Raw genomic sequence first — 25,661 nt, forward strand, 5'->3', positions numbered from 1 at the left:
GAAGAACAGGAAAAGTATATTTAATTTTCTATTAAACTTCCAACCAGAAAACATTTGCCCAAAACAGAACTTAAAGCTTTTATGTTACTGACAAGAATTTCATCATGATCAACACCAGATTTTGTCAGGAGAAAACAGGTAACATATTGGTTGTACTCCCTCTCTGCTCTCCTAGCACACGTCATCTGTTTTCAACATTCTAGTTCCTGCTTACTTCTGGATATTTTATTTCTTTTTTAATTCCAAAGTAGTAATAAGAAAAGTATTTTATAGCAAATTCCTAACAGTTATTCTAAAAAACTGTTGCTAGAGATCCCCTTTACAAGACTATTTTAATGTAAGCAGCAGCAAATTTGTTAGAGTGGAAGTCTGAAAGCATTTGTATGACCTGCTATTACAGCTTTTAAAAAATGCAACTCACTCAAGTGATATGCCAAACTATTTATAATTTTCCTCACTTCCTTCCCAACTAACCTGTACAACAGAAAGCAGCCTCATTCAACCCTAAGTTTTATAAAATTTTTCATATTGATTAGAACAAAAACTGTCACAAAACCCCACCACTATATCATTTGTAAGAGTTAGTGCCTCAAGCTTAGCCATAGAGAAACTGATGGAATTTATGAAGAGAATTAAGGTCTCTAACCACAGCATTTAGGTGAGAGAGGTCCAATCAAACCCAGTCTGCTCCATATTATTGATAGTGTCTAGTCTCATTCTACTTTTTTGTCAAGAACATCAAATACTGACTATTTACTCTACTGAGCTCAAAGTTTAGCTTTGCCTGGCTGAAGCTGTAGATTCTGAAGTTTCATTGCCATGCCCATGTTCCCAGAAATCTTCAATTTGCCTTGAAAGAATGCCTGGAAAGAAAGAAAGAAAGAGTCTGTAAAATGCAATACAACACATTACCCCAAATGCACCCCCCCAGAGAGTTACGTATGCGTGGTTTGATAATTCCAGCAGTTCTGGCAGACACCTCACATCCAGGGATAAATGCATTTTCTGGCACTAGAGGGTAGAACAGGAAACTGAGGAAGCTGTATTCTTGTATTTGTGACACCTAAACTTGGTATTGCTTGTTTCTTGGATTATCCCAACCCTGGATCTGCACACAGAGCAGGGCACAACACTCCATGTTTTGGTGCTGAGTGTTCATATAAGACAATTGATTCATTCATTTGCAGATCATAAAGTCACAGTGTACAGTAGATGCCACAACTTATTTCTCAGCTCAGATTCTTAACTGGTTTTGTTACTGATCAATTCAATTTTGCAAATTTAGTTTGTGAAGCAGAGATGCAGAAGATTTTGATTTTTCTCCTCCAGACCTTGTAAAAAGGTGAAGCACATGCACTAAAATATCCAAACTGTAGGTGTAAAACTGCAATTGCTTCTGAATTTTCTACCTGTACATTACAACATTTCTGTAATGTATTTTACCTTCAAACTTCTCCTAGACACACTTCAGTTTGTGAAAATTCTTATTTACCATGTGCTTAGCAGACCAAAAACTTGAAAGAATGTTACCCAGAGCATTTCAAATTTGGAAGGACAGCACATAAACTTACACATCTGCTTTACTCATACACTACGACTGCTTTTGGCACACATGAGGAATTAAAAAACCAAAATCAAACAAAAAAATCCAACTAATCACAGGCATTCAGTGGATTAATCTCAGTTTCTGTTTTTTTGGCATCAAGATCACTCCTTACACTAACGCCAGCTATGAGCATAAAGCCCTCCAAACAGAGGCTCCACATTCCTCCCTTCTTGTGGCACACTGCAAACCCTGAATTCCCCCTCTTCTCTGCAAACCAGGAACTATTACAGCCCCTTCTGGATTACCTACAGGATGTCTGAGATAGTGGGTACCTGTTCAGAAGAGCAGAGACTGTCTTTCTTGATTAATCCTACAATGGCCAATTTGTTTAGACAAGGTCAAGAATTGTCATTTTTCAGATCAGCCACAGCAGTTTTGGACCAGGGGATTTATTTAAATAATTTCAACTAAACACATTCAGAACTAACAAGTCAGTCCTCTTATCATCCCATGTTTGCTGCACTTACTGTCTGAGGATTCATTTTGCCAGTCATGAGTGCCAACAGATCCGTGTCAGCCATTGTGATTGTACAATCTGCCTTCTTATCTGCAAGGGAAGAGTTGACTGTGAAGATTCAAAATGAGAAATAAAACAGTAATAGAAGCTGCAACCCCATGAAGTATCTGTTGATACTACAGGTTAACAAAATGGTACCTAAGTACATCCAAGAGCCATTATAAAATAACAGCCAGAGACCAACACTGAAGGAAGATGGACCTTTGTGAAAGCAAATTTATTCCTTGAAAAGAAATAATACTATCAGACAGAACGTTGATTGCAAGCATTGACAGTTGCCTTTCAGTTTCATCAAGTTTAGATTTGCTAGTATTAAGATAAATCAGAATAGATGAGTTTTCCCTTGTGACACTCTGAAGATATTCATTACTGACATTTCAGGCATTTCCTGTCCTCTCCTCCAATGGGAACAACATGTGCATTCTAAAAGCACCCATTTGAATTAATTCAAATACAGAAGTTTTTATGATCTTCTTACTAAAAATAAGCTGAAAAATTATTTTAATAAGCTCCAATATAAAGTGGTATATATATACCAAAGGGCTAAAACCTGCACACATCTTTTCCTATACTCATCTTATTGTTAAACTGAAATATTTGATAAACTGTGCATGCAACAGAAAACGGTGCCTTTCTTTTTGTAATTACTTAGAACAATGAATTTCCAAATCAAATCCCCTGTCCTGTTTTTAACTAAAAGGTTTGTGATGCAGGTTCATGGATAGATGAGATTCTGAGGACACATTCTTGTCTTTGTTTTTTTATTTGCCTTACTGGGTTGTGTGACTTCTGACATGAGCCAAGACACCTTCATGGCAAGGGTACAAATCCTGTGTTTCTGATACTTTTATGGGGTTCCTCACCACCCCTCAGTTTGTGTCTCATTTATTTCTGTCTTTTTTAAAATGGAACTTGCAGTTTCTGTCAGCTGGTACAGCACTGAAATCAGTGAAGTTTTGTTGCTTAACTACCTGCAGAGAAGTAACTTGACAAGACAGACCAGCTCACCACCTACCAATGTCTCCAACAAACTCAGAAATATAACAGCTGCAAATTACATTTCTGGCCCAAATTTTAAGAGGTGAGAACAACAAAATCCCCAAGGTTTGATTTTTACTTTTTTATTTTTCATTCTGACTCCTGTGAAGTCTACGACAGATCTGCCTGGAGCCTCTAAGACAATACACAATTATTTCTAGATAGATTCAGAGTAGAAGACATTTAACTCTTGGTCCAAAACATCCTGGATGAAAAGTGTCAGCAATAAGAAAAGTTTAAAATTAATTAAGGTAGCTCTACATAATTTTTGCTCATTAAAGCTTAAAAAGAATACGAATTTATCTCCATTAGTTTTATGTGTTTTCTATAGTTGATGTAATACAGGAGCACTGACCTGAATTGACTGCCACAGAGCCTTTACCATTTTTCACATCTACTACCCAAGTTGCTTCTTTCCCACCAGGACCATCTTTTATTTTGAAGGCAAAAATTCCACCAATTTTCTTGACAAACTGCTCTCCTTCCTGTAATGACCAGGTAATGTGAAAGTTAGTAATTTACTTCAACATAATTTTCAGATAGTTTGAAATTAACAGAAAGTAATTTAAAAACCTTTACCATTTCTACTAAGATAAAAGTATCTGTTTCCCCCATTAGTCATCATTTAAACAACCATCAAAAAAATCTAAACTAACAAAAAACTCAAACTATGACTATCTATATTAAAATCTATTAAACTAAGAAAAATTACCACAGTCCTAACAGCCTTGTCCTGATGGAAGTCTGACAAAATGTGATTTCTTCCTCTAATCACACTTACAAAGGAAGCGCCCAACAGCAGACACAAAGTCTCTTGTGTTAGCTAGCAAGCTCTTCACGTACAATTTGAACTTGCCTTCACTGAAATACCCTTATGCAGGTAGGAACTATGTGAAAAAAAGTAATTTAAAATCATGGCACAGGTAGAAAGGTTTCTGGCCCAGCAGAACCAAATTTGTACCATTTGTTTCAATGAGCAGTGCTGAGGAAGTGACAGATGTTACTTCATTCCCATCAGGTTTCACACACATTGTTACCAATTAAAATCCTGTTGTACGTAAGAGAATAAGTCAAATACCTCTTGGAGCTTCTTTTCAATCTCTTTGAAGACCAGTTGTGACTTAAATCCGTCCAGAGCTGCGCTGAGCGGCACAGCCGCAATGCGGCCGCTGCTGCAACAAAAAACATTAATTTATGAACCTTTAATCACATCTTCAGCATCTTCAAATCATCATGAACAGGCCTAACACCAGCAAGAAACATGTCAGCAACACAGAGCGACTCTGCTATCAAAGTGAAGCTTGCTCTCTCATGGGCTTGACAGCTTGAATTACAATCTCATCAAGTATCAAGTTTGTGTATGAACAGAATATTAATTTTATAATGGAAGTAAATAAATAATCTTATTATTCCTGATTCTCTGGAGCAATCACCCTGCATGGCCTGACAGCAGCATGAAACTCTTCATTTCTGCAGGGGCACACAGAGCCAAGTATGGAGATGTCCAAAGAAATGGCAATTCAAGCAGCAGGAAAAACACGTTTACAGTTATTACCATCTCTTGGCAGCAGAGTCCAAAACTGTAGTCAGAGCTGGTATTGCTGAAGTGACAGAATTGCCTAAGAAATGTTGCTGGAGCTTACTGGTGTGGTGCTGACACTGCCCCACAAGTGTGAGGCAATAGTGGGCACTGCCATCAGAAGGAGACACATCCAATTTACTAATAAACCAGGGCTGTACTAACAGGGTGCAAAATTTGTAAGGTATTAAAAAAAAAAACAAAAACAAATAAAAAGCAGAACTGTTTCAAAAACTAATGCAAAATGGATCAAGTGCTGTTGCCATTCACCTGGATGCACATTCCTGTCAGCTCTTGCTAAAGCCACAGGCCAGATCTGGAATCAGTGGTTAGTTCTACGTACATTGCTGTAGCAAACTGGTGTGAAATATCTCCAGAAACATGGAATTTCACCACCTTTCCCTTAATTACACAATGCACATCATAAATCAGTTACGTAAGAGGTGTCTGAAGAGATCAGGCTCTTTCATTCCAAAGTCTGATATACATTAGTGCAACTCCATGTCAGGGATCTGCCACACAGAGCCTTTGGGGAACTAAAGGATTTTAAGCCTCTTCAGTGTAACATGAAATGAGCCCTGCTAAGGTTTCTCTGCTTTGAGTTGTACCTAACAAAGTATTTAAAAAATTTTCAAGACCAATGAGAGTGACCTGAGCTGTAGTAAATTAGACTTTATTTCTTCAGGAGAAACGTTATATCTACATGCAAAGCTCTTCCTGACAGGAAGGCACTACTTCTAGCAGTACCTCAAGGTTAAGGATATAAAAATAGCAACAGTTTCTCCGTTCCATAAAGTTACAGTATTTTAAAAGACAAAGCTCAAAGCAGTGGAAAATAGTACATTCCCTGTAACAGTCCTTCCCCCTCTGATTTAAAACTGTCCCAACACCCACTGCCCAGTTCTGTGAGCAAGTCTGAAGAGAATCCATGAGAAAACATTCTTCCTCTATCACACCTATTTTCTCACATGGGACAACCTCTTTGCGATCACAGAAGTGATTGGATTATCACTCCTGACTCTGTACTACAAAAAATACGGCTGCAGCCCTTCCAAGCTTCTCTTGTCACCTCTTCCAGATTATATCATCACCTCCCAGGACCTGCTCAGGTTTAGCTAAAACAGACATTAGAAATATGAGTTGGGAAGGAGGGGAATATTTATTACTGTAAGGCCAGTTGATAAATTTTGCTGTTCACAGGTTTTTAGAGCAAATATAAAATATTGGCATCAACCTTTAAAAGCCTTTAAGTCCCACAAAGAGCAGCTCCATCTTTCTAAGCAAAGTTGAAAGTAAAAATGTAAAGGGAATTGTGTATAAAAAGTCTCTCCTGAAATTCTAGTATAATACAAATTTTGTTTTCTCTCCATTCCTGTCCACCTCAGCACAGAAGTGTAGCAGAGTGCAGACACCTTTGTAGCAGTGTTCTCCTCTCACTCTGAAAAAGGCTGCAACTGCAAATGCTGTAGCCAGGACTGGTCCAGTAACACACCTGAACTCTTCTGAGTACTCACAATACCACATGGAACACAGCTAAGAGCAATTCTTCAGGAAGCCAAACTAGTAACAATTTTAGCAGTGGGTATCTCTATTCCCATGGATGTCTTGCTGGTTTTAGCAGATGCCTACTTTCAATTAATTCATTTTGATGTGGCCTGTTTTGTTCTTGGAAGGGTTTGTTTTGTTTTGCTGACTTTTTTCTCCTCCAAACATTCGACATTTCCTTAGAAACAGTTGCATGGCCCATTTTTAGGGGCCAGTTTCCTCTTTTCCATGACTCCCAACTCCGAGTGCACGTTGTTTACCATACACACTCTTTTCAGTAACTCCCAACTCGCATTATTTCCCGGACACAGGGCAGTGTGTGAGTTACAGCCTCAGCAACACCCGCACGGCTGCGGCTACAGAAGAGTAACTGAGCAAGTTTCCAGCGAGAGCAAGTTTAGTTAACAGCGCACTCTCTTCTTTGCGCAGCAGCACCCAAAACTCTAAAATAACCAAGTTCTGAGGCACAAAGCCACGGGGGAACAGGGTGAGGGGCAGGAACGTTCCCGCAGCAGTTCGCCCTCTCTCACCGTGCGCAGCCCAGAGGAGCAGGGCCAGGCCTGTGCGGCGCCCCGCGGTGCCCCCGTCTCACCTGTGTCCCCGCGGGAAGCCCATGCCGAACAGTGTCACCACGACGGCCCCGCCGAGCCCCAGGTTGTGCTGCAGCGCGACCTTCGCCCCCGGCACCTGCCGCCGCCCCGCCAGGCCGCGCAGCTGCCAGCAGAGCTCCGCGACCTGCGCCAGCCCTGAAACATCGAGCGCAGAGCCGTCAGGGCATTGGGAAAGTTCCTTCCCGCCAGCGCGGGTGTCTAGAGATAGATCTCCTTGGGAGGCACAAAGGGAGGAGAACCCCTTCTCATCGCAGCCCTGACTCTGGGATTACTTTTACCCTATTGTTCCATCAGCTCTTTCTGCAGTTAGAGACCGATTCCACCACACGCAGAATCACAGGATCAATTAGGTTGGAAAAGACCTCTGGGATCATTGAGTCCAACCTAAGACCCAACACCACCATGGCAACTAGACCATGGCACTAATGCCACGTCCACTCTTTCCTTGAACACCTCCAGGGACGGTGACTCCACCACCTCCCTGGGCAGCCCATTCCAAAGCCCGATCACCCTTTCTGGGAAGAACTTCTTCCTGATTCCAACCTGAACCTCCCCTGGCACAGCTTGAGGCTGCTTCCCCGTGTACTGTCCCTTGTCCCCTGGGAGCAGAGCCCGACCCCCCCGGCCCTACCCTCCTGTCAAGGAGTTGCAGAGAGCCAGAAGGCCCCCTGAGCCTCCTGTCCTCCAGGCTGAGCCCCCCCAGCTCCCTCAGCCCCTCCTGGTGCTCCAGACCCTTCCCCAGCCCCACTGCCCTTCTCCAGATATTTCTCACGCATTTCTCCTTCCTTCCATCCCATCCCCTGGACAACTGCATAGTCCATTGGGCAAGACAGACAAGGAATCTGCATTTCATGGACTGAATTTAACATATTGCCAACTGAAACATTATGAAGAAGATGAGTCAAGTCAAGGAATTTTATCATTCCAGCCATAGATGAGAATGAACAGGTTTTATTTACACTCTCTCAGCCTCAAGGAGTGAGTGTGCACAGTGGTGCAACCTGCCCTGGAATGGTTTAGAAATTTAATGACTCTTCCCCCATCCCATGGCAATAGAGAGGCAAAAATACCAGTAACTACCTCTACATCTGTCACTGGAACTGACAAAAAACTAACTCAAACCTGGCAATGCAACACTCTCATCCTGTTAGACACCCACAGGCTCATTTATCTGCAACCTTTTTTCTCCAAAAGTTTCCTAAAAATTCCCTCTGCCTCCATCACCAACTGTATATTATCTCACTGTTACAGCTGTTTAGATTAAGGTTTGCTGTTTTACAATGTTTCTTCTTCTCCAGTTTTCTGACAATTTCTCATTTCCAAACAAGGAAGGTGAATTATCTTCACAAATCCAATCACATTTTATCCAAGAGCCAACTCATTTGGTAACAAGCACAGCATATTACAGAAACCAAAAAAAAAAACCAAAACCAACAAACAAAAAGGAAAAGCCATGCTGCTGGTAAATGGTGACTAAGTGAGCTTCTGTTGTAAACATCAGATAAATATTTTGACATGCAGGACTTAACAGATATGGCTTCTAGTACAGGCTATTCAGAGGCAGTAGAAGCCTCCAAGATCTCAAATTTAAAGGATGACATAATATAAAAACAGTTATTCAAACCACATTAATCAGAAGCTGTACTATTGAGCAATTATTTAGGAAAAAAAAAAGTTTAACTGTTTGCAGATTGCTTTAGTAACAACAGAAAAAAAAAGCACCAAAAATTAAGTCAGTGCTAATGGTCAAATTCACATAGGTTTGAGCAATCCTGTGTGGTGAATCTGCCTTAACACTTGCATTATTTGGAAATGAGAAACTGGAAAGAAGCTCTGGAGCTGATGGTGAGGCTCTCATGTGTCAAGCACCAGTGGGAAGCCCCTGCCTGCTCAAGGGCTGCATCTCCTATTTAAGGAGTGTGACTCAATGAAGTGTCCTTGCTTACCTGTGGCACCAAGAGGGTGTCCCTTTGAAATCAAGCCACCACTGGGATTAATCACCCATTTTCCTCCATAAGTATTGTCTCCTCTGTCGATCAGGTCACATGCTCTTCCTATAAAAACAGTATTTAGGTAAGAAAAATGGTCTTTGTAAGTGATTTGTCAATTCTGCTGTCACTTACCAGAGATGCTGCATGTCAGGCAAAACCCAGGAAATGCTACAGCTCATATTTCACAAAGAGCCAACTGGAATTAGCCCAACTACCTTAGTGAAAATTGCTTATATCACTGGAGAAAGTGGAACAGGGAAGAGAAGCATTTGATACAAAAGTGGTTTTTAATCTGCTGTTGAATTGTTTTGTTGATATACAGTATTTTGGTATAACCAATATAATGGAGCTATTTATTACTTTGTTCATGAAACTGCAGTGATAACTATGTCTTTTGTAAAAGAGTTGTAATTTGTGACTCCCAGTACATGGGAGGTCAACACCAAGTTGGACACAAGCCTTTGCCACAAAGCCTGCATTAAGACATTAAGATAGTAAATAAAACCACTCTTAAGACCAGTGCTTAGAATTACTCAGCTTTCAAGACTACAGACAGTTCTCCCTTTTAACCAAGCTCTTATTCCTATATTCTTGCATGAGCTTCTTGGGCCCACATTATTACTTTGAAATCTAAAAAGAATCTGCCATGGTTCCTGTACTTATAACTTACTTCTGCTACTAAGTGAGAACACCAGGTTAGTCTTGCACATCTGAACCCACAGTGTGGTTTATGCCCTTTCATTAATCTCTATGCCTAATTAATCTACCATTGCAAGATGAGTTCCATATACTATTAAGGTCAGACTGACTAAAGATTGTGAGACCTGCACTGTTAAATTACCATGCACAAGACTTATCAGGCAAATAAGCAACTATCATCAGGATTCTTCTGTATCAATTAAAGAAATGAAGCTAAAGAGCTTAATGTACCTATTTAAATAATGTCAAAAATTTACCATTTTTGCTGCAGATACTATAAAAATATAGTAAAAATTACAGTCAAAAGCAACCATTCAAAGGCAAATATTTGAAGACCTACAAACACATAAAAAGTCTTCTTGGAGTTCCACGAATGTCTCTGTCTTGGTAAGAAAGCTCAGACTCAATATACCACCTAGTGCCAGAATATGGTATTTTCTCAAAATCAGTTAAAAACATATTAGAGAAAGATTATGTTAGATGGTAATTTATGCAAAGCAAGAATATGTTTAAAATTTCAATATATCACAAACTGAAGTAGCAGTTCAAAAACCTCTTCAGTAGAAAATTTTAATGGTTTGACTTACATATACAGAACTAAACTCCACTGCCACTTAACCAGTTGTAAATCCACCCACTTCAGTGACATTACACTAATCTGGGCAGATTGTGCATTGTTACCCAGTTGACTTTAGAGGCATGGTCACTACTTGCCAACATCGCTGAGGCAAAGATGTTTCAAAGATCAGTGACTTGCTAAGGCCCTCTATTGGCAATTCTTGTCCAGTTTTTATCCTCTTAAAAAGAAATACCTAGATGGAGATCTTGGGGTAGGTAAGTAAGTAGCCCTGAAAAAAGGGCATAATACTGAGATCACAGGAGTCCTTAATTTGGGTATTTTTAGTGCTTTCCACTTTAATAAAACAATGATGTCCATTGATGCTGTTACCTTCTGGACAGAGTCCCAGAGCTTCGTAGGTAAGGAACTCATTAACTGAGAAGCAATCATGAAGTTCAATCACATCAACATCTGTGGGCTTTAGGCCTGCTTGTTCAAAACACTTCTGTGCAGCTCTTTTAGTCATGTCATAGCCAACCTGCCAAAAGAAGGAATTGTAGGTTAAAATAGCATTAAAGAAGTACAGCTCGCCATTTCATGTCTACACTTAATTTTAAACATGCTTCTATATATTCTGTCAGTGAAAGTAACCCAGAGGAGGTGGTATTCTGATTTATTTTAATGCATCACGTATCAGAGTTTAATATTTGTACAATATGAATTGTATAGAAAGAAATGATACATTCTAAGTCTTATTGCTGGTATGCAAATACTTTCTGGGGAGTATCCTCTATTTTCTGGACCTTGCTCACCAGCCACATTGCTCCTTTGTGTGTCAGACCAACAGCCCTGCAACAAATCCTCAAACTGTCTTGTTCCCTTTTTCTATCAGCCACTGACTAGGACTGTATTTTAAACCTAAACAGAACATGACTGCAGCAGAAAAAAAAACAACAACAAGAAACCATAAACCAAAAAGCCCAGAAGAACCATCCCAACGAGTACCAGAGAACACAGAATTGTAAACCTACCATCTTCATACAACTGTTTTCTTCAAATGTGCTTGGATAATCAGTAGCCATCACCTGGGCTAGAATTTCCACAGCTTTTGGCTGCAACTTATGCCTTTTCACAAACTCCTCATTAGCCAAAATTGCAGCTGCAGCACCATTTGATGTTGGACTGATTGAAAGAAAAATAATGATGCCATTATTCTAAATTAGTAATGTAGATCTTCCATAGATTTATCTTTTAATACAAAGCAAAAAAAAAACAAAGAGGACAAATTAAGACATTTCATTTGGCTGAAACTATAAATTCTAACAAGGTTTATTGGGCACTTGCAGTAATATTTATACCAAACATTTGAAAATCATGACATCAAAATAGAAACGTATCATACAGGTTTTTCAATTTAGGAAAAATCAAAGCTTCTACTTGGCTATAAGCAGATCAAGAGTGTATAGGAAACGCTGAAGAGAAAAATCAACACTTAACAGCAATGGCTGCACATGAGTAAAAGATGCAGAATTATGTGAGAACCCCAAAGTATAAAACATATTTCAGCTCATTGTATTGCACTGTGAACAAGTATCCAGTGCTTGGTCATGACAGAGTTTCCACATTTGTTTTATCTATAAAAAGTTTTCCTTAAAGTCATCTGTAAATTTTAATTTACACACAAACAGACTTTTATTTCAATAGATGTCCCACCATATTTGTCTGAAGATCAAGATTTATTTCACTATACAAAGTCCTCTCCTTACCAACACTGTAAGACAGTCAAGTAATCAAAAATTTTGCGAGATTGCAGAACTTCATCTAATGTGTACTCCTTCTGGAACTGGGAATACCTGAGGACAACACACAGATGCCATCTTAGTTTCAGCACTAGACATACTCTGATCACACTATTAGGCAGCTATAGAGCTGTTTTTACTACGTATAAGGCATTGGATGTAGAATTTATGCTGGAGAAAATTCTCATTCCATAGTAAAGAATATACTCCATAAAGCATTTCTAAAAATAGTAGTTGGTGGTGCATATATTTTTTAACAAGGGATGTTCAATACAGGAGCAGAGCACACAACTCACGGGTTGTTGGTTGAATGGCTGTGATTCTTCCATGCAATTTTCGCAAAGTACTCTGGATTTGTCCCTGAAAGGGGAAAGAAAGCTGTGTTGAAATATTCTGTTTACCCAAGCAGTGGTAACATAACAGTTTAAATATTGTGTCATAAGCATCTGACCTTTACCAGCATCTTTACAAGAGACTCATTATTATCAAGGCTTTCCTTAGAGCTCAACTTAGGTCTTAAAATTACATAAAGACTACTCAACATGGTTAAGTTTTAGCTAATAGAACAAGCCTTTTGGATATTTAACAGTTACATAAAAATACAGAAAATAAGTGCATTTTATTTGATGTATTACCATACAACTGAAACTTGAATGCTCATCTTCCTACCAGTGCAAAACAGCTGCAGTGAAATATTAGAGTCTAAAATTTTTCCCTATAATAGTCTAAGAATAAGTGCAAGTAAAAGATGCACAACAGTCCATCCTGTTACCTTGAGACCAATTCTCTTATCTGCTGAGGGGGTAAGAAACAGCAGTGTCAGCAGCCTAGTTCAGGGTATTAAATCAAACACCCAACAGCTTTTCCAAGGAATTCAGTCCCAAGCCCATCCACCCATCCTAAGGCACAAGCTAAAAATGCAGGAAGTTATGCAGCCTGATTGCTCACACAAACCATACCATGAGCACAATCACCAGACACTCTGTATCACAGCCTTAATTCTGTCTCCTGATGGTTTTGTTTGCCTACACATCACCAGCTGTTCTGTAGGGAACTCTTTATCCAAATGTATTCCCTCGTGTGTGAGCTGTAGATGCTGCAGTTGCAGTACTTGGGTAAAAGAAAGGATACTGAATGCTGCCATTTTTTAAAAACAAAATCCTAATATATTATTTTAAATCAATTCATTAAAAGAAGACAATGAAAAAATGTATTTTAACATACCATATTTCTCCATATGTTCTTTGCCAGCGCTTGCAAACAACTGAGGTGCCACTGGAGCACTTGCTAAGCCGTATTTATTTATCATAATTTCCAGATGTTTGTCCATTGGATTAGTTCTGTCTGAAAACTAAAAAGAACAGAAATAGTTATAAAGAGAAATAGTTACCAAGAAAGTCATAATTTCCTTTTCTCTACAACATCACACAAAAGTGCCATGGATTTCAAGGAAAATAAAGGTTTTTCTGATCATTTAACAATTCCACTGGACAGTCACTTCAGTGACCTGTTTTTAAGCACTTCTAATTTCCCAACTAGAAAAAAGAGTAAATAAGCAGAAAATGCTTAACATTATAACCACTGCACTGATTCAAGGCAAGGATCACTGCTATGTGATTTCTACCACAGTCACTATTTTCAGCAGAGGACATTGGGTATTTTTCCCCTCACTTCAAACCCTATAGTTAATATGGTTTCAAGTTATAAAATTAATTGTATAGTAGTATTTTCAATGAAGCTTAGATGAAATATTGTAGAGCATGTTAAAAGATAACCCTTGCTCATTTTTATCACTTGTTAAACGTAACATTTCTCACCCAAACCTCTTGCATATATTACCAAATTTGGCAGTTCTGTAGTTAAATGACATATGGTCTCTAATACTGTTTGCCATAAGGCAAAATATAAACAAACTCCCACAGACTTCTCCAGTAAAACCAAAGAAGAGTCAAGAAGCCCTCAGGTTTTGGGAAAGTGTGTTAACAGGTCAACTGAGTAAGCATCAAGCCGGAAGACTAAGATTATTTCTTTGATTTGCTGTGTCATTTTGAGGAAGACACTTCAGTTACTCAAAGCTTCAGTATTCCATCTGGTATTTTCATTGGTCCCTATTAGCCCAACCTTTAACATAGTCTTGACAAAATACTAGAAGCAGGACATATTACACAAAATTAATTCTAAAACATTCCATGCAAAATTTGCACGTCAGCTGTCATCAGAATGATAAAACTCATTAAAAGTTTCTGTGGATCAAAATAAGGGTTTATTTTGTAATCACCTACAGCAACATCATGAAGCAACTGGGATAAATGAGAATATGTCTCAGAGAGTGAGGAGGTGTAACTCGCTACAAACACAGAACATATGAAGTGTTTCAGACACTTACACCTGTAGCAAGAGATCCTTTTGCCATCCTCTCAAAGCCAAGTGCCAGAACACAGTCTGCCAAACCTTAAAATAAAATTTGTGGCCATTTAAAGCACAATGTGATTATAAATGACACTATGTACTAACAACTATTCAATTATAAGATATGTACACAAACACCTCCCAGCTGCCCTTCCTCCTTCCTTCATTTTTGAAAGGGAGTCAAAGTGGAAATGATATTGATACAAACATATTGATACTCAAGAATGAGAGATCACTACAGGATTTGGGTTTATTTTAACCATTTGACAGCAATTATCTTAGACAAGCAAGCACTTATGTCTCTGCTACAAATACTAGAATAATCATACAGTGTTACTATAGTTTTCATCAGCATTTAAGTGCAAGAAAGTATTAAAGTCCATAAAGGAACTGCAGAAACAGAAGGAAACGCTCATCTATCAGTTCAAAGCAGTCTGTCACAAGGCATTGCTCTTCCCCTCCCTTCCAAAAATGTGTTAGTCAAACACTTGTGTTAACTTCAAGTTAAAAAAAAATTAAAAGCTAGGCTTTTTAGCAGATTCTTCTCTCCTTTTCCTTTCATAGAAATAGAGACTGTGTTACCCAGCTCCAGAGCAAAACAACTCACCTCCTTCTACTAATTGTCTGGCCATGAACAGAGCAGTGGATCCAGTGGCACAGTTGTTGTTGACATTAATGATGGGAATGCCAGTCAGACCCAACCCGTGGTAGATGGCCCTCTGTCCACAGGTAGAGTCACCTTCAGAGAGAAACACGACATTAAAGTAAGGTACAAACTCAAACTCCACTCACAAAAAGAAATCCTGCCATATATATGCAATGCTACCACTTAAACTGTAAACTTGAACTTCTGAACTGTCCCCTTGAGCGTGTCTGCCAGGTATCCACAGCAAAGAACCTCAGAAAAAAGGTGAAACTCATCAGATTTTAAAGACAGAAGTTTGTCCTGCTTCTGTGATAACGGGCTTCTGTGATAAAGGGGCAGAAAGGACTTAGAGGTGCAGCTTGAAAGCTGCTCTAGGTATCACAGCTGACTGACCCTACTCCAGTTGCCATAATACAGCCATTAAGAGAGAAGAAGGAAGAAAGTAAATGCAAAACTCTCAAAACAGATTCCCCCATAATACAAAGCTTATGGATGGGAATCCCCCATACTTTATCCACACAGATGTGGATAAATTTTATCCACACAGATGTCTGCAACTGTCATGGATGTCACATCCCAATCAAACATTACTTACCATAAACATAACCCACACACGCCTGCTTCACTGCTGAGTAAGGAATCCCAGCATCAGCTAAAGCTGCCTGGCCTAAAAAACAGTTACAAGTTGAAAAAAACAAATTAAAATTGAAGGAAAAATAAAGCAGCTCTCACAACCATAACAAGCAACCCTAGTTGCTGTAGTACATAGCAGTATGTACAATTCCCGCATTCAAACTAGAAAAAGAGAGTTGTACAAATTTGTTGTTATATGATGCAAATGGTTAATATAGTCTTGTACCTTAACACTCATAAGGACAATTTCACACTGTTTTGAGTTTTGAACAAGTTTCTTTATCAGCAAATTTCATTCAATCAATTGTGTTCCTGCACAAAGGTTGTTCATCCCAATGAAAGTATGTTTTGAATACTATAGCTAAGTATTAAATTATTTAAGGGTCCAAGCCAAATTTAAACCATCCTGCTGACTTCAGTGTTGGAAACAGCGAGTTGGACAGGTCAGTTATGGATTTTGTGAAAGTGGTCTTTTCTTTTTATATGTATCTAATTACTGAACAGCAGTTGTTCCTTCATATGTATAATAAAAATATTAACTGTAAGACTTAAAATAAGGATCAGCAATCAAACAAAATGCTTTATTATTAAATTACCTGCTTCCTTAGCCATTTCAGGATAATCAGCACTGTTCTCATTAGGCTTTGAAAACTGACAAGAGGAAACAAAACAAAAACAAAAAACAAATCACAGTGAGATTTAATATCTTTTTTGCTCAAATTGGTAAATTTAAAAGCTTTGTATTTAATTTGGAAGTCAGCTTTAAATAATGCAAACAATGTAATTTAATTGATCCAAAAGTGTGTGCACAAAACCTTTACAATTCCCAAGTGCTACTGCCAAATCCAGATAAAGTAGTGGCACTTTATGGAAGCTGAGGGCCATTTTTGCTCAGTCTTAAAGAAGATCCATGGCTGTGGATATGGACAATAACCCTGTGCAAAGCCTGTGGGTGGGACAGAGAAGAACTGTCATTGTCACTGATTCATCATAATATATGATATCATAATCTTCACTAAGACTTTGAGAAATACTTCCCTTCCCCTTTATTTTGTTCTACTCCTATTTGTAACAAGAAAATGCTTGCTTTTTGTACAGAATTTATCATACCTCACCCCTCACCACTGGAGTAGAGATGGCATTTCTATTTTCTTTGCAGTGATTCATTAGAGTCCACCACAAACACATGTGCTCTGCGTTTTTACATCACTAACAAAAAGTGTCGCTGCTAAAAAAAAGTCTTCATTCTACAAATTATCTGACATTCCCTGTGATTATATAGAAGTTAATTTTCTGCCTCCTTCTGCTCTCCTCTCCAACTCCAGTCTTTTGCAACACTTTGCTGTACTTTCTGTAGTGCCTCCTTCCATTTAGTCAGAGAACCTTCATACTGAAGGTCATAAAAAAAATCAGTCAGCGAGTTGATCATTGTAAAAGTCTGTTCCTTTAGCTTTTGCTCCTCTTTAAAAATCATCAAATCATTTAGGTTGGAAAAGACCTTTAAGATCAAGTCCCACCATTACCCCAGCACTGCCAAATCCACCACTAAATGATGGCCTCAGATGACTCCACCACTGCCCTGGGCTGCCTCTTCCTGGGCTTGGCAATTTCTATGGGTGAAGAAATTTTACTTAATCCTAATCCTACTCCTAAACCTCCCCTGTGGAAACTTGAAGCCATCTCCTTTTGTCCTGTCACTTGTTACTGTGGAGAAGCGCCCCACACGCACCTGCCTGCAATCCGCTCTGAGGGAGCTGTGGAGGAAACTATGCTTGCCGCTGAGGGACCGGGTACAGAACTGCCCAGGAAAGCCCCTCGGGCAAGGCCAAGCCGCGGGCCAGCGGCTGCGGTGACAGTCTGGGGGCACTGTGCCCACTGCAGGTCTGTGGTATCGACCCGCTCTGCGGGTTCACTACGTTCCCTTGGCCGCGCTCCCGCCTCCCCCTCACGCCGGGCGCGGGCGGACTTTGCGCGGCGCCGCTGCCTCCCGGGCCAGCACCGCACGGTTCTGCCCCGCCAGGGCCCGCTGAGGCGGCGCCGGGCGCGGTGAGGGGCTTCACCCCACCGGGGAGGGAGGGAGCGGACGGCTCCCCCTGCGTCCCCTCACCGCCCCCAGGGGACACCCGCCGAGCCCAGCCTGGCCCGGGCCGTTCCCCCTCACACACGCGGTGCCGGGGAGGGCGGGGGGCGGTACCTTGGTCATCCCGACGCCCACCACGAACACCCGGCGCTGCATGATGGCAGTGTGACCCCCTCCTGCTCCTCCTTCTCCTTGTCCTGCCGCTGTCGCCGCGACCCGCGGGCCCTCAGCTACACTGAGGGACTGGAAGAGCGACGGAGGCGGGCCAGCGCCGCCACGCCCCTTAAAGGAGCGGAGGACCCGGTGCGGCCCCGGACGGGTTGGACCCATCCATAGCACAGCCATGGCCATCCCTAGGGCCATCCTTGCCTATTCCCCCGAATCTCCCTATCTTGTTGACTCATCAGACATTCTTCCAAAGTGGAGCTGGAATGACGCAAGTCTCTTCGTGTCCAGAGAAAGGCAACAAAGCTGGGGAAGGGTCTGCAGAGCGTGTTCTATGAGCAGCGGCTGAGGGAGCTGGGGGGGCTCAGCTTGGAGAAAAGGAGGCTCAGGAGGGACCTTCTCTCTCCCTACAACTCCCTGACAGAAGGGTGGAGCCAGGTGTGGGTCGGTCTCTTCTCCCTTGTAACGAGCAATAAGACGGGAGGACATAGTCTTAAGCTGTGCCAGGGGAGGTTTAGGTTGGACATCAGGAAGAATTTCTTCCCAGAAAGGGTGATTAGACATTGGAGTGGGCTGCCCAGGGAGGTGGTGGAGTCACCGTCCCTGGAGGTGTTTAAGGGAAGACTGGACATGGCACTCAGTGATGATTCGTGATGGACTCGATGATCCCAGAGATCTTTTGCAATCCAATTGATTCTGTGATTCTTTTCCTTCAGAGATGTCTTCAGGTCCGTCACTTGAAGGAATCATCCTCTTTTCCTGAAATGCTGGATGGGTTCACGGTGAAAACTGAACGTCTGACCTTCATCAACCCACCCTTCCAAGAGTCCTTCCCTTTCCCTCACGGTGCCATCCTTGAGGATCTCCACGGCTCCGTCACGGGACGGAAAGGACGTCACCTCTTGCCTTCCACAGATATCCAGGCGGCATCTACCTTGTTTTCCACCGCACGGGTCCTCACTTGTCACAACCCTTCCGCTCCAGCGGGCTGTCACTGTGTCACTGACTCCTCTAGGTCCTCCTTAAAGGCGGCGCGGCCCGTCCCGTGCCGCGGCGGCCCCGCGGCCCCAGAGCGGCCATGCTGCGGCTGGGCCGGGCGGTGCCTGCCGCGCTGCGCGGGGCCCGCCGAGGGACCCCCGCGGCCCAACCGCGCCGGGGCGCGGAGGTGCTGGTGGGCTCGGCCGGCGGGGACAGCGGCGGTGAGTGCCCGGGCACCGGCGCGGTGACCTGGTGCTGCAGGGAGGGCGCGGGTTGAAGCCAGGTCGTCCGTCGTATCTTAGCTTTCAGTTATGCCTTGATACTTTTTTCCGAGAACGCTCCTGCCAAATGAACAGCTAGATGCGTATTCTTAAGTTATGTGTGCAGGAGAGCTCAACACAGCAAGTTCTGGTTTGCGTACCTTAGATTTTTCTGATATCAGCAATGTACAGCGCTAAAGGTAGGACAGGACCTGGGCATGTCTGTGCACATTTATGCATGAGAGCCAGTAAACAGCTTGAGTTTTGGTTCAGATTGCCAATGGATTTACTTTCTGTGTAACTATTGCAAGAGCTCCTAAACAGCTCTTGGTAGTTTTGCTGGTTACATACCCGTGAACAGTTCCCACAGCTGTGTCTTTTGCTGGTGCTGCTGTCACCCGTGTCTGTGTTCCGGGGTGACACATGTCTGGTTCAGTAGCTGGCCTCTGGCACAGGCAAAGGAATACACACGTGCAAGGTACAGCTGTGCACCTACAGCAGCAGCAGCAGCATCTTAGAACGTTCGTGCCTGGGAAGTGAGCAGAAGTCCAGCCAAGGAAACAGGATAGATCTTTTTTTCTTTCCAAAGCACACAGAAGCCATTGGATAATAATTTACAAGTCACAAGTGCAAGGGAGAAGTTGATACATATGTTGGCCTTATTTTTCTGCCTGGACTTAGAAATTTTTAGTGGAGTCCTTTCCACTGATGAGCTTATTAGGTTTAAATAAAATAGAGCAGCAATTTCCTAGTGGTTCTGGAACATGAACTGAGAGTGACCAGTCTGTGCTGTTCTTATGCCAACAGCAATCCCAAGAGAATTTTCTTCACTAAAGAAATGTACTTGAACATGATAAGACTGTACAATAAAAACTAAATTAAGTAACATTCAGAAGAGAAATCTAAGATGGATCATTTAGTTTTTGGTTTGTTGGGTTTTTTTCCCCATTTCTGCAATGATTCTAAGACGTGTTCTTGGATGTAGTGTTGATTTTTCAAAGTCTTATAGTATTTACAGTGCTGCTGAATTTTACAGTTTTTCTGCATAACTGGGTTTTGTAGACATGGTGTGCCACCTCTGCTTTTCAAATAACTGATTGGTTTAGAAAATACTTTACATGCATTTTCAGGGAAGAGAAGATGCAGCACATGCAGATATTGTTCCCAGTTGAATTACTGTGTCAGAGAACTAAATGAAGTATAACTGAAATTGTCTCCTATTACCAAGGTATTGCTGAAATCCTAATGAACCGACCCCATGCGAGAAATTCACTGGGAAAAGTATTTGTAAACGAAGTGAGTATGGGCCTGGCCTGTGTGTTTGGAATTGTGATCAATAACCAACTGCAGTAAGAACAGTTGTAGGAAATGTAAAACAAAATCTTATCCCTTGCTGAAGGTCAGTGGGAGATGGCACCAGGGCAAGGCAGGTTAGCCCGGAGAAAAAGGGATTGTAATAGTTACTGCAGTATCTCAGATGTGGACTGGACAGAGATACTGGAGTTATTGAAGTTAGCTAATTTAATTTAATTTAACTCAGATGCAAGTTAATGTCCTTACTTGTGTAATTACAACAAAAACATACTCATTGTCACACCTTAGCAGGTGATCTGTTTAAGGATAATACATCCTAGAGGAAGTCCAGCTCATGCCTTGACAGGAAGGGGAATGAGTTTAAGGTACAGCAAAGGTTCATCTCTGAGTGGAAGGAAAAAAGAGATGGGGAAACACATAATTCTGAGGTTGTCATGGAAAGATCCTGCTGGTTCCAATTACATGATTTCCAGAAATATCATGGCACCTGCAGGGCAAAAAGAAAACACTTGTATCATATATTAGGAGCTTGCTCTAATTTATGCCTGAAGTTTTTTCCCCCTTGTCTGCCCTCCCTCCCTCGTAGCTGTTCAGTGCCCTGGAGCAGCTCCGCTTCGATGAGAAGGTGCGTGTGGTGGTGTTCAAGAGCCAGGTGAAAGGTGTGTTTTGTGCAGGTGAGTAACAAAGGCTCTGCAAACTGTGCTCAAAAAACATGATGGCTCTTGGGACTGCGATCAGATCAAGCAGAAAATGTGTGCTAAAAGAAAAATAGGCATTTTTTTGTGTGGCAAATAACAACCACATTGTTCTCTCAGCTGTCTGTCTCTTGGCTTCCATGATGAAGATGTGTGTGACAGAGTGAGCCACACAGGCTGCATGGTGCCACTATTTGTTTTCCATTTCTTCAAGCACAGGTGCTCTGGTATTGGAGTTCTTGTTTCCAGTTTTATGGATTGTCATCCTTACACACAGTGGTTGGTGTTCCTCTGTGGAATCTGTGGAAAGGGCACAGAGGAGCACCCCCCACTGCTGCAGCCCAAGTGTCCACGCTCCGACTTCCTCTGACCTTACTTAACCTCTACAGAATGCTGTATTTCAAGACTTCTGAAATGAAGTGGTCTGTCCTCTGAGAGGGGCAGGAGGGAACACAGTTTGGATGTCTTTTCCTGGATTCTAACCTTTCTCTCCCTTATTTAGGAGCAGACTTAAAGGAACGTGCAAAGATGGATGATGCAGAAGTTGGACTATTTGTTAGAAGGCTGAGAAATCTCATGGATGAAATAGGTAAAGGATTATTTCAGTTGGAAAAGTTATCCTAGACTACCTGTAGTGAAACATGCTGTAGGAGGGGATAACCAGCAGGTTATCCACGTAGGAGTTGCTTCCCAGATGACTCCAGCTTATGCCTGAAACAAAGATCTGATTAAATACTAACTCTCCTGCTGCCACTCCCAGGACAAGATGCATTTCAGTACTGCCTTACCCACAACAAGAGCAGTGCACACACATGGGTGTAATAAATAAAATACCTGCTATGGCAATGCCTTTATATCCAGTTCTGTGGAATCCTAGGGAGGCAGTGCTAGACGTGAGCTGTGCTGGTTGTCCCACTTCCAGTACACGCTCTGAAACTCTCATGATATCATGATATGGCAATGCCCTAACAACATGGATTTGAATCTCTGAATAGATTTGCTAAATGGATTTGTGGAATGTTTGGGTTTGTATCTACAACTCCTCCACTCCATCTTTTTTTCTTTTTTTTTTTTTTATTATTCTGCTCTCACTAGAGAGAAAAACCAAAGTGAAAGCTGATTAAAATACCAATCAGAGTTGCAGTAATAAAAAAACCCACAGGAGCATTCAGGGAGGGGTGGTTACAGCACAGAACTAGCACATGTCTGAAGTTTGCATCCAGCTCCCAGAGTATTTGGAAAGGTATCAAGCAGCTAATCTCCAGATACATCATGTTGCCCAACTGTGAGGTAACAACAGTGTTTACCAAGTTCAGGAGCCTTGGCTGACAAAGCACCAGAAAAACTGATCCTCGTGACAGTGACTTGAGACGGTATCTTTGCTCTGACTGTTGAACTGCAGCAGCTGGACATTGATGTGATAAGTTTGCAAGGAGACAGTTCACCCTGTTTTGTGTTGCAGTAGAAAATGAGTTCTTGGGCAATTTTGGACTAAAAGCTTTAGAGTTTAAGGACTCAAATTCCAGAAGAGAACTTCTGGAACACAAGTGTGTAACCTGTGCTGTGTTCTGCAGCTGCCCTGCCTGTGCCCACGATCGCTGCCATCGATGGCTACGTGCTGGGAGGGGGACTGGAATTGGCCTTGGCCTGTGACCTTCGAGTGGCAGGTTGGTGTTGCTCCATGTAGGAATCATCCTGCAATCAGTGACTGTATTTTAAAGAGAACTTACATGCTTGAGAATGGACTGTTAATGGAATCCAGAAGCTTGAGAGGAACTTAAAACAGTTCAGGAAATGAGGAAGCATTTGTTCAGAAATTGTGACATTTAGTTACTATTGGAAAAGCAGTTTCCATGCTTAAAAAGTAAAACCTATTTTTAGGTAAGATTAGGATTCCTTTAGAAAAGTTTATTAGTAGAATTAAACAGTTATTGGAATGTAATTCCAGATCAGCACTCTGGCTAGATCTAACCTTCCCAATTTAAATCAGTTTGGACTGGAAGATTTCCTTTTTCTGTTTCTGTGCTTCCATCCATTCCATTTTATCTAGTATGGACACAAGGTTCATTGTTCTAGAAAAAACTGCTACCTTGGGCTAAGCAGCCATACCACACATCCCCCATGGCACTTGAGATGGACATTGGTGAAGCACTGTAGTACTCACTTTCTGGCTACCTGGAGAAACGGAGTTCCAGTTCAGTATTGCCAGTTTGTAGTTTTATCAATCAGTTCAGTTTGGAAAACTTGTAGTTATACAAATCAAAAAGTAACCAACCCTGCATTTATTTTTTTAATAGCTTCATCAGCTAAAATGGGCCTTATTGAGACCACACGAGGACTTCTTCCTGGAGCAGGTGACCTGCACTAAATCTTCAGTCTCACTTTCTCAACTGTACAGTAAATATTTTGCCATTAGAGCACTTTAAGTGTTTTGGATGTAAATTAGAAGTAGCATCTTACAGTAATGCAGGAGATCTATGACTCAAGAGTTCCGTCCCAAACCTTGTCTCAGACTTGCTCTGAATTTAGGAAAGTCCCTTTACACCTTTTCTTGTTTATTGAAATACTCAAAAGGGATGCTGAAGCTTTTCAGATGCCTTTAAAAACGTTGACATAGTCAGCTAGTAGTTATATGATGCCTTTCTTTTTAAACCTCCTGGTTTTATAAGGAGACAGAATACTAGTGGGGCACTTCTCAGAAATGAGAAAAGGTGTTTTCACTGTTATCCTAAGGTGGAACCCAGCGCCTGCCCAGATGTGTTGGAATAGGTCTTGCAAAGGAACTCATTTTCACTGGCAGACAGATTGATGGACAACAGGCCTTCTCCATGGGCTTGGTAAATCACTCAGTGCCACAGAACAGCGAGGGAGATGCAGCTTACCAGAGAGCACTAGCTTTGGCTAAAGAAATCCTTCCCCAGGTAAGTGTGGTGTTCATGTGGGCAACGTAAAGACAGCAAACAACAACTGAAATTCCTTCCTGTGAAATACTGAAGTCTTGGTTCCTCATGTTTAAGTCTCTTAACTGTCCTTTGTGAATGCAATTTCTGTAGGAATAAGCATTAACATCCAGCTGGTTAACCCACAGGACAGTTTTACCCCCAGCTGCAGTCATGCAGCCCTGCAGGACACATTGAAACCTTTCACCATGTACATATGTGAACTGCAGAAAACACCAATTTTTAAATGTTTTTTAAATACTTACTAACTTGCTGCAAATTTTGGTAGACTGGAAGGTCATTTGGAGCTAGGATAATGACATAACAATTCCTCCATTATGAATGAATGTGGCTTTAATTATTTTAAATGCTTATTGTAGTTTGGTTTCTGGTTTTTTTTTTTTAATAAAGGCTCCATTTGCTGTGAAAATGGGAAAACTGGCAATAAACAGAGGAATGGAGGTAATAAATTTTTTTTTATAAATATTGAGGTGAATGAAGCAAATGAGCAGCTCTTACAAATTACTACAGTAAAAATGATCAGAACAGATGAGTTATAATCCATGTTTAGAGCAGGCATTTAAAGCCATTGCAGAGGTTTTAAAGATTTTCTTTAAAGATAAAATTAATAGGGCATAATTTCTCTTCTAGTCACTAACACTGCAGTTCTAATACAGGAGTGAAGGTCACTCTGTACTACAAGTGAATGTTTATTGATTTGAGAACTATGAAGAGCTTTGAGGGCTGTACTTCAGACAAATGTCACCCTTCTCTCTCATCCCCAGGTCGACATTGCATCAGGGATGGCTATTGAGGGGATGTGCTATGCCCAGGTGGGTTACCTTCAGAATTCATTCCTGAAAGGAACAACTGTATTTTAATTATAGGATGAGCTTTACAAGTGGTTTTGGTTTTAACAAATTACAAATGATTCCTCCTGTGAGGATTCTTCTTTGTGCCAAGTTTTGAGAGCACACACCTGTCTCAGCTAATGGAACAATACAGTACATTATTATATTACAGTATAATGTGCCTCTCAATGTATTTTAAGATGGTAAAGCATTAAGTTTAGGGAAAAAACTGTTTTCCTATATAGTTCTATGGTCTTTGTCTGAGGTGCTTTGCTTGTGAGTTACTCTACAACCCAGTCTCTATTTTCCTAATCGCAAAACGTGGAAGTTGGGACTTGACATATCATTGAAAGAAGAGCAATCTTAGTCTTACACCACTACTGCCAAATTAGCCAGGACTTAAAAGCACATCTACTTGTCAATGGAAAACATACCATTTGCTTTGCTTTTCTTTTTAATACAGAATATTCCCACAAGAGACCGTCAGGAAGGGATGGCTGCCTTCAGGGAGAAACGACCACCGCGCTTTATCGGCAAATAACACTTTCTAGCTGCCCCTTGATTTTTAATAGTAAAGTAGGACTGAAGAGCACCCACTGATTTCTTGGGGATGATTTTTATGACACCATTCTGTGCACTTAACCCCTTGCCTTGGACTGCATTTCTAAATACTCCACTGGATCATTTTTCTGTACGAATCTTCCAATAAAGATTTAACTTTGTACACCTGATCCTTAAAGCATGTAC

At 41.2% G+C, this 25,661-nt stretch overlaps 2 protein-coding genes across 8 annotated transcripts; one reads left to right on the forward strand and one right to left on the reverse strand.

Moving 5' to 3' along the window:
• Positions 1–17,977, reverse strand: SCP2 (sterol carrier protein 2). 2 transcript variants are annotated; one of them, XM_027699032.1, is made up of 16 exons: positions 17,827–17,977; positions 16,229–16,283; positions 15,595–15,666; positions 14,961–15,092; positions 14,331–14,395; positions 13,169–13,295; positions 12,241–12,304; positions 11,912–11,998; positions 11,177–11,327; positions 10,536–10,683; positions 8,843–8,950; positions 6,878–7,031; positions 4,240–4,330; positions 3,517–3,646; positions 2,074–2,153; positions 1–863 (listed from the first exon to the last, which is right to left on the reverse strand). In XM_027699032.1, the coding sequence occupies exons 1-16, from the start codon at positions 17,866–17,868 to the stop codon at positions 768–770; spliced, it is 1,602 nt and encodes a 533-aa protein (XP_027554833.1). In that variant the 5' UTR covers positions 17,869–17,977; the 3' UTR covers positions 1–767. The 2 variants fall into 2 exon arrangements, with proteins under 2 accessions (XP_027554833.1, XP_027554832.1); XM_027699031.1 differs by having other exon boundaries at positions 4,240–4,333; positions 17,827–17,976.
• ECHDC2 (enoyl-CoA hydratase domain containing 2) lies at positions 17,180–25,645 on the forward strand. Of its 6 annotated transcripts, none has more exons than XM_027699035.1 (10): positions 17,180–17,248; positions 18,594–19,076; positions 21,016–21,103; positions 21,627–21,713; positions 22,699–22,791; positions 23,422–23,478; positions 23,858–24,045; positions 24,475–24,525; positions 24,849–24,896; positions 25,378–25,645. In XM_027699035.1, exons 1-10 carry the CDS (start codon positions 17,195–17,197, stop codon positions 25,453–25,455), a joined length of 1,227 nt encoding a protein of 408 aa, XP_027554836.1. In that variant the 5' UTR covers positions 17,180–17,194; the 3' UTR covers positions 25,456–25,645. The 6 variants fall into 6 exon arrangements, with proteins under 6 accessions (XP_027554836.1, XP_027554837.1, XP_027554838.1 ...); XM_027699036.1 differs by lacking the exon at positions 17,180–17,248 and adding an exon at positions 18,272–18,315; XM_027699037.1 differs by lacking the exon at positions 17,180–17,248 and adding an exon at positions 18,396–18,429.
• Positions 25,646–25,661: the final 16 nt, after the last annotated feature.

This window comes from Neopelma chrysocephalum, unplaced genomic scaffold (assembly GCF_003984885.1).
Source record: "Neopelma chrysocephalum unplaced genomic scaffold, ASM398488v2 Primary Assembly neopelma1_135, whole genome shotgun sequence".
NCBI lineage: Eukaryota > Metazoa > Chordata > Aves > Passeriformes > Pipridae > Neopelma > Neopelma chrysocephalum.

Excerpts from the sequence above, each read along its gene's own strand:
- SCP2 (XM_027699031.1), bottom strand. The coding sequence starts at position 17,868 with ATGCAGCGCCGGGTGTTCGTGGTGGGCGTCGGGATGACCAAG. Across the intron at positions 11,999-12,240 it reads AGCCATTCAACCAACAACCC|GTATTCCCAGTTCCAGAAGG; the intron begins GTGAGTTGTGTG and ends TGTTGTCCTCAG. Across the intron at positions 11,328-11,911 it reads TTGACTGTCTTACAGTGTTG|TCCAACATCAAATGGTGCTG; the intron begins GTAAGGAGAGGA and ends TCTTTCAATCAG.
- ECHDC2 (XM_027699034.1), top strand. The coding sequence starts at position 18,531 with ATGGACTCGATGATCCCAGAGATCTTTTGCAATCCAATTGATTCTGTG. Across the intron at positions 24,526-24,848 it reads CAATAAACAGAGGAATGGAG|GTCGACATTGCATCAGGGAT; the intron begins GTAATAAATTTT and ends TCTCATCCCCAG. Across the intron at positions 24,897-25,377 it reads AGGGGATGTGCTATGCCCAG|AATATTCCCACAAGAGACCG; the intron begins GTGGGTTACCTT and ends TTTTTAATACAG.